This window comes from Limulus polyphemus, unplaced genomic scaffold, assembly GCF_000517525.1.
Source record: "Limulus polyphemus unplaced genomic scaffold, Limulus_polyphemus-2.1.2 Scaffold6260, whole genome shotgun sequence".
Taxonomy (NCBI): Eukaryota; Metazoa; Arthropoda; class Merostomata; order Xiphosura; family Limulidae; genus Limulus; species Limulus polyphemus.
The window spans coordinates 21,645-30,725 of record NW_013671870.1 but is presented as its reverse complement, the minus strand read 5'-3'; the positions used below and the strand labels follow the sequence as shown (position 1 = coordinate 30,725).

The window sequence follows — 9,081 nt, the reverse complement described above, 5'->3', positions numbered from 1 at the left end:
ACTATTTCATGAATTTGTGTCAATAACTTTGGTATCGAACTGTAGATTATAATTCAAGTTTTAGTACTATATATTACTCAATTTCTTAATTTAATAGCAAATATTAAAAAACACAGATAAACATCAATTTTTATGTTTCACTTTGTATGTTGAATGCAGCACTAGTTCAAATTAAATGTTTGTGAAGTCAAAATACTAAGTCCATAGTTTTGTACAAATTAGAAACTCAAATTACCAATATTGACAAGCTAGAATATAAAACAAGAGCCTCTTATCTTTTGAATTTGATAAGATATTGCTCGTGTAATAAATCAAACACAGTAGCACCCTGCCCACTTCCTTCCATTTTTGGAAATGCTCCCTTTTATACACTTACTTCTATATATGACATAAATAACCAACTGGAAGCTCAGATTGTCTTCCTAGTGGCTTTCTCAGCCATTTTAATGGGCTTGGCACCATTTCTTTCTTTTGAACCAATATTTCAACAAGGTAGGAAGTGAGTCTTTAGTCTGCTCAAAATTTCATATTTTTCTAGACTAAAATACATCTTAGTTACTAAGCTTGGTAAATTATAGTGGAATTCTGTGGTATTAATGTAGTAATTTATGATTTTTTAGTTATTCAAATGTATATATAAAATCTAAAAAAATATTTTGTTTCACATCTTCCACCTGCACATTTTTTAAAAGTTTAGTAACCTACGTCAAGTAGCAACCGAGTACAAAGGTTGTAACTAGAAGAGATAATTATTTGCTTTACTTCTTTAGTTACTGTTCTATGTTTTAAGAAAAATAAGTTTAAGAACTTATTTCAAAATAGCAGTAATCTATAAAGATATAAAATGTATAATAATTGAAATGTGACTGTATTTTACAAAATACTAGTCTACTAAAACAAAGCCAAGACAAGTTACTTTGTACAGACCAAAGGTCAATTTTATGTTATTTGATACAGTAACATGAGTGCACGTGAGCCGCGTCATTGTAACTTCTGTATTGTTAGCCAGGCACGACTGAAAGGTCAATATAATAAAAATAAGAAATATATATATAAACATATAATGTTATGAGATTTAATCTAAACATGTTATAATTTGTGTTCATTCTAGAAAGAAAGAGGCATAATTTATATATATTTTCTAATTTTTTATGGTGGTTGCGAATTCGTCAAATCTACCGAACCTGTACAGAGATTGATTACTGAAAATAGCATAAAATATAAAGTTTTTTCTTAAGAAACATTTGATAACTATCTGGACATTATAAAGATTTCGCATGTGAAATTTAAAATTTTTCTGATGCACAAAAATATTTTTAATCTTAAAATGGATATTACTTTGCATGATAGATAGGCAAGATGTGAAAAAAAAAGACATGAGAAAAAGATTGCTTTACAAACCTTAAGACTTAATAAAAAAAATTGATATTTTGCATATGAAAGCATTGTAGTGTTTACTGATAAAATGCCAAATTTCGTTAACATTCATTTACTAATTTAAAAGTTATAGCATGAAAACTATAACAAGCACAAAATGATTAAGAGGTCGGTCCCAGGGACTGAGTCCATGCTGAAACAGTTAAAGGACCTGAACTCTTGCATCTTAATATATCCTGGTTTTTCACTGGTGCATAGTTGATTTTTAATATGCGATTTGGAGGATTTCTGGAGAGACAGGATATTCTCAATAGCTTTAGGTGCTTTTTTCTGCAAATATCTTCTTTTGAAGCTTTATCTTTTATGTTTTTCGACAATTAGTATAACCTTTTTTTATATATACATTGTTTTTATTTTTGTTGATGTATAGCCTAAGACAATTGGTCAGGTAAAGATTATACACACACACACAAGGCTCTGCTGTGTTTTGTTCACTTCTGTCTTGGAAGAAGTTTCTAAAAGTCTATGAAATAATTAGTTTATATGAATAGGATAAAAATGTACCCAAGTAATGAATTAAATGATAAGAATAATTTTTGGGTCTAGCCATTAGAAACATGAACAACTAGTATCACTCTAGCTTTTACAGAAAGACCCATTTAACTTTCGTATTAATGAAACAAACCTTGGTGAGTGGAATTTTTAACACTTAGCCTAAAAAAAACAAAAAACTAGTGACATTAAAGTTAATATTTAGTGTTAAAAAATATTCCATTTTAGTACATTAGATTAACTTTTGATGGGTTATAAATGGCCAGGTCTTTTTTTCTCTTTGTTCATTCACGGAATCTTCCTATCTTATAATATGTTCATTAAAACTACTTGCCTTGTGTGTTTATCCAAATGTTTTGAGTCTTAAAGATCTCTATTATCATATTCTTAACGAGATGTGTTCTTCAGTCTCTGGTACAAGCAGTAAATTCTCATCATGCACATGCATGAAGAAACAGATGAAAGACAACATCAAAGAAAATATTACAAGCAAGTTATAACTTGAGTACTCAGTGCAACATACTTAATTGATTTGCACTATCTATGGAAGATCTGAGTGCCAAGAAATGTCCATGGTCAATTTAATAGGGGATAATGATAAGTAAAGCAGTCTTATAACACTTGACTTATTTTAAAGCAAGAAATAGTCAATATAATCACAAAACATTGATGTTATTTCTGCAGTGGAATTATTGAATCTTTCTATTAGTATGATAGAAAGGATTGTTCATTCCTTATATATTAAACAGTATGGCTAACATTCTTCATCCATTCCTGTACCATTGCATGTGCTGAACAGGATCTGACCTATTTGGGGAACCCTACACTTTAAAACATGAAAATCAACTAAGAGTAAGATGTAAAAGAAGATCTGGCCCAGTATTTATATGTGATGAAGATAAAAGAGTTCTCGGCCCTTCCACTAATTTGCAAAAACAGACAAGAAGTCTAAGACTTCTAGGACATCAGTTTTGGAAATTCCATTCAAAAGCTTATAGGTCTCAAAACACTGTCCTATATGTTAAGTGTTGTTTTAAACCAGATCATTTGGACTGGGGGGCATTAACATATTGTTTATCTTGTTTGTGTGTGTGTGTGTGTGTGTGTGAATGCAGTGTTGCTTGGGACGTATATAAGAAGTATTACAAATGTTGCTGGTGTAATCTGAATATTCTAAGGAACTATGACAATAGTCAAACAAATATACGATGTCTCATGTGCAGATAGAAGAGATTGATTAATGAAGATCTCGTCTTACTCTTCCCACACTTTTAGAATGTCACATTGTGTGGTCTAAGTAATTGTAAATGAAGCTTTGAAAATAGTTAAGACAAAGTTTAACTACCATTGGATAGATATATAGTTTGATTCCCTGTGCAGGAATGATTGCAGATAACCATTTGTGTAACTGCAGCAAAAACAAACAAACCATTGAATAGACCAGATTATAAGTTGTTTGTCAATGTAGAGTAAGTAAAGTAGTTTTAACAATAATTTACGGATTTAGAAAATAGACTAGATAGAACTTCTGCAGGGATGAACAAAGGAAGTTTAGAAGAGTCGATGTAAAAAAACCTAAAATCTTGGAATATTATATAATTTTTTGACATTTATTTTGTTTCTGAAAATGTTTTCTTCCTAAATTATATATCTTAAAAGGTATGAAAGTTTTATTTTTATGACAAAATATCAGATATTAAAGCTTAGTTATTAAAGACAGTGACAAAATATTAACTTGTTACTTATGAATATTATTGCCAGGTTTGTTGTATTCAAATGATAGGCACAAATAATAGAACTTATTATTTATTGGAAAGAAACTATTTATTAGATACAGAGTTATCTCAACCAAGAATATTGTTAACTAGCCTGACAAAAGTAATGGTGATACTGTTGTAAAAGGTGTATCATAGATCATTACTAAATCTTCATCAGCTTTAACCATAATGTCTAAGATTTATAGCTGAAAGTGGTAACTACTGTAATAGTCAAAATAAACCATCAAAAACATATGTTTGTGAATATAAATCAATTTCAAACTGAATGAATATATGAAGTGGGACTTTCTGATCAACAGAATTCTAAGATGAAAAGAAGTAATTTTAATATTTTTTCCAAAACAGTGTCTCATAAACAATTTAAGGAATTAAATAAAATAAAAAAATGATAGAAAACTATGTCAAATGAAATGCATTTTTGTAATATAAAACTGGATAGGAATGAAAAAATCAAGAGATATCAGTGACACTCCCCTGGTTTATGAAGGGTTAAGCTATGTAGAATAGTGATATGTTTCAGGAATTTTATTCTTGGATAATGGTGGCATGAGTACTATCACCACTGGTATCCTTTACTGCGCATGACCCAAGGTTTTAGTGTCTTACATTCAAAATTTTATTAAACTACTTTTTGTTTATGATATACCAATTATTATAGCATAAAATATTAGCTAATAATCCATATCTTAACAGTATATAAGTTTTAAGTTCTTAATTTTATAAGGCAATATTTAAAAAAATCCTGAATTTCCCCTAGTGTGACCCACGTGACACATTTTCTCTTAGCATGTCATCTTCCCTATTTTATCTACCACCCTTCAAAAAAGTACAAAATTAAATTTAAAATTACTCACTATAAAGTCATTATTACTCAAGCAAGCCATAATTTTTATTGCTTTCAATTTTGTTTGATTAGAGCTATCATATAGAAAATCAGACCCCTCCTGCCACACTCCCCTGTCACATCCTCTCTTTCAGGATTTGTTAATAGCTCTCTCATATATTTATTTATATATTACCTATAACCAACAGAAAGCGATGTTTTCATTTGTCAAATGACATATTGTATAATGTTGTGTTTTGAATAGATAAGCGTCAATTTCACTTTTAATACACGCTCATTCCTGTGGGAAACTTAATGACTAGCTTGGATGACTTTCTAATGGCTTTTGTCGCATAGTTAGAAAGCCAGAAAAATTTTGAGAGTTAGGGGAAATTATCTACTTTTTGTAGGTCATTAGTCTATGTTCTTTGGTGCATTACTACCATTAATATTAAAAAAAAAACTAGGGTTAAGTCTCATTGACAGGAAGAAAAAAGAAGATTGGGTAAGTACTTTATCTCTTGTTTTCTATGTTCATTCTTTATTTATTATTATAAAAGTAGGGATCTTTTTAGGTTAGTTAAGATTAGATTAATTAAAATAAATAATAATAATATATAAAAATGTTTCACAAGGCATGCATGTGAGCAGCTCGTGGTTGATGTAATTCGATAGCATAATGTGAGCTGCACGTTATGAGTTTAAAGCTACTTAGGATAAATAAATGTAGATTCACACTACATTTGAAGCCATTTTAGGAAGAAAAAGAGGGTAATTTAGATTGGGAGGGGGGGGTATGAGGTCAGTCAAATTGACTAATCTTGTATAGAGTTAGGGTAAAGAAAATAACAGTTAAAATATAAAGTTTTAATGAAAACAAACATTTAGAATGTATTTAGTAGGTTTTAGAGAGAGTTAAAGGTAATGATGCAAGAGCTTAGATGTGCTAAATAGTGTACTTAATGGTATTAGTTTTGTGATAACTCTGATGTTTTAAGCTTTGTTTGGTATGTACATTGATATAAAAAGTTATCTTTAGGTCAGTTAGTATTTGTTAACTAAGGAATGTTGGTAGCCTTAATGTTTTGATAATATTATTTGTGTGTGATAATAATAAATAAAAGAGAGTGAGTCTTAGTTACAAGTTGTAGTATGTTTGAACAGGTTTTGTGTAAGTGAGAAAAGAAAAAATGTATAATGTCCAGAATTCATGCATTGCAAAATAAAGAAATTTTTTGCATTTAACGTTGGTCATAAAGAGGTTTGCAGAACAAATTTTTATTGTGTGTTATTTTTGAACTTGCGTGTTTATTTTGATTTTTCAGATGTTGGCCAAATTAGCATGTGGACTCCACAAACCACAGCAACAGACTATACTTCCTCAGGTTTCAGTTTCACTTCTCTACAGAGAACTTCCAATTCACAAGATGTAAGGGACAGTTCTAAACATACTAATGCACATGTGTTTGAGTGTGTATAAACCACTTATGTCGAAAAATAACTGAGTAACAATTAAGCTTCATCAATCAACATAGATATATAGTTATCATTGTGTATGGTATAAGTTATAGGATATAGAAAATCTTGTTTTTGTACATGCTTATAATTATTTTTGTAAACTTACCTTGCAGACTTGTAAAATTTTTACTTACAACTGTGTTTCTAAATTGATCTAGATAATGTGCAAGGTTTTCATTATATTTTTTGTTTTTCTCTTTACACCATATGAGATCAAGTTCCACTGCTTCTCTCTTAAGGGTTAAATCATTTTGGGTGCAAAATAGCTATTCTGTTAAATAAACTGTGTAAAATATTTGAAGTTAAAAAGTATCTACAGTTAATTATGGATGGCCAATAGTGGACTATGTTTGTGTGAAAGATCTGTAATTTTGCTGTGTTTGTGATAGCATATCTTAAATTACTTGTGCATGTAGAAGATTACAACAGAATTAGGGAAACTTAAGTTTGTTTTGGTACTTCTTGTTATCTTCTTCCTTCCCTTTGCACACAATCATTTGAATGCATCCTGAAATCTGAGATTTAATATTTAAAAGATTCATTGTTTTTAATTCTAACTATTTTAGTTAATATTTTTCTTGAACCGTTAATGATCGGTCAATCGGGTACAAAGAAGACTGTAAAAATATATCCTTAGTTTAGGATACATCTGATTACAACATTTTATGAAGATCATATCCGTAGGTCCTTGTGGTTGGGTGCTCGTTTCGCAATCTGTGGGTCGCAGAATCAAAACCCAACACTGAATATGCTCGACCTTTCAGCCATGGGGTCATTATAATGTGAGGGTCAATCCCATCTTTGATGGTAAAGAGTAGATAGCCCAAGAATTAGAGATTGGTACTGCTGGTGGGTTGCCTTCCCTGTGGTTGACAGCTCAAAATTAAAGAAGCCAGCAGGTAGCCGTAATAGCATTTCCATAAACAGATGTATCCTTACTATAATGCACCTTTTAAGAAAATGGTATTACAAAAAGTTTTTAAAACATATATTCAATAAAAGAAAACTAAAGTGTCTATGTGTACAACATAGAATCATATAAAACAAAATTAAGAAGCTAAACTTCTCGCTTCAGTATTTGCTTTAATTATTTATTTTAGCCTTTTTAAGGTTCTTCTGCTTTTATTGCTGTACTAATATTAAGATTTACAATAATAAGTTGTAAACATGGAAAGACTGGATATACTCTGGCACATTTAGTCAATTAAAATTAAGATTAAACTGAAATATAATCTTTTAGACTTGCTATTTTATTTTTTAACTTGCTTAGACGAAACCTTGGAGGAAAACTTGGGGAAGAAGTAGAAGGAAAATTAGGAATACAAACAATGGGAGAACTTTCAAATATTTCTGTCAGACAACTTGAGCGTACTTTTGGTGAGAAAACTGGGTAAGTAAAAATACAGACTGGCTCCTGCTGCACAATTAAAAAACAATAGAAATTGTAATAATACTTGTAATTTTTTTTATTTTCACATACTAATGTTACACATTGTTTTATTTGTCATTTTACTGAGGCATATGTAAGGTTACCTAAATTGTTGAATACTTGTTTTTGTTTGTTATGGTGCAAAATTGAAATACTGCAGAATGACTATAGTGGTTTATGTCTTAAGCTATAAATAAAACATTTGAGCCAGTATCCTATATAAATTTCTTTTGTGTTATGTACTTTCTGTCACTTTCTTTGGTTACACTTAACTTACTGGAATGTTGTCAAACTGTATCTCTCACTTTCTCTCTTATTTCGCTTATTGTATCTGTGATCAAAATAAATCAGTAACTTGTACTCCTTCCAGAATTTTTTTTTTTGTTACCAGTTTTAGTTAAATAAGGGTTCCAAAGTTGCGTTTTTTTCTCTTAATTGCTGGTCATTTTAAGATTATCTGGATTCTCTTTATTTTTATTACTTTCTTTCGCTGAACTCTCGTAACTAGTGAGTTATTTCTTAATGAAATGTCCAACCAAAAATACTGATTTACCCATTGTATTGTGACAGTGTCCAATAACATTTATGTCTTTTTGGCTGAAAATTAATCCAAACCATGTTACTATCCACAAAGAAAATTAAAATTTTATAAGGTTTGGTGTTAATTATTAGGAAATCATGAAAATAATTCCAGCAAAATGGGCAAAACATTATGGAGTTAAAAAGTTAACAAAAATACACTGGCTTTTACCACATTTTATACATTTTTTTAAATATATCTTTAGCCAAATGTGTAATTCTTGCTAAGAGGTTACTGCTTTTCAGATTTTCCTCTGTTTGACTTCATAATTACTTCACTCATGTTATTGATGTTTAGCATTGTTTTGGGTTTTCTTATATTTTTTCTACCAGTTCGTGGCTCTTTGAAGTTGCTCGTGGCTTGGATAATGAGCCTGTCACAGCAAGACAACTTCCCAAATCAATTGGTTGTGGGAAAAACTTTACAGGGAAGTCATCATTGAAAACTAAGGAAGAGGCAAGTTTACATGATATTAATAAGTTGTTGTTGTGCATTGTTTATGAAATATTTGTCATAAGTCAGGTTAAGACTTTTTAAGAATCATGAGGTTTAACTTTTTCTCCTTAGCATAGTGTTTTGGGGTGATTTCTGTCTTTTTGGGTGAAAACATTAGTCTAATTTATTAGCATGAGTAATTTTACATCACACTACCATTCGCGCTCTTTACGAAACTTCTTCCTTCAAATCTATTTCCCTGTCAATGTTCCAATCTTAATTAAAAGGCGTAAGATGACAAAACCAAGATCTTGAAGAATTTCTCAATAATGTGACTTGGTTATGGTAGGTAATTCAAAGAAAAAATAAAGTGTTACTGTTTCTTATTTGTAGAAGGTTTAAGAGGAAAGACCACAACATAATGAACTAATTCATCACAATACCTGAAAACTCTGACTTCTCTTTTTTAAAAATGAAATGGTCTTTCCTTTTACTCCCGATCAAATATCTTTTTCTTGAATTATGAATAACACGAATGGATTGAAATATTTCATTAAATTATCTCAAAATAAACTTTAAATTCGATGCA

At 30.1% G+C, this 9,081-nt stretch overlaps 1 protein-coding gene across 1 annotated transcript in view; it reads left to right on the top strand.

Annotated features, from left to right (window-relative positions):
* The window catches only part of LOC106473542 (DNA polymerase eta-like), a 25,265-nt gene that overhangs the window by 7,886 nt on the left and 8,298 nt on the right, over positions 1–9,081 (top strand). Inside the window, 3 exon segments of the mRNA XM_022401957.1 lie at positions 5,856–5,959; positions 7,319–7,438; positions 8,390–8,513. Coding sequence (XP_022257665.1) covers positions 5,856–5,959; positions 7,319–7,438; positions 8,390–8,513 — 348 coding nt within the window.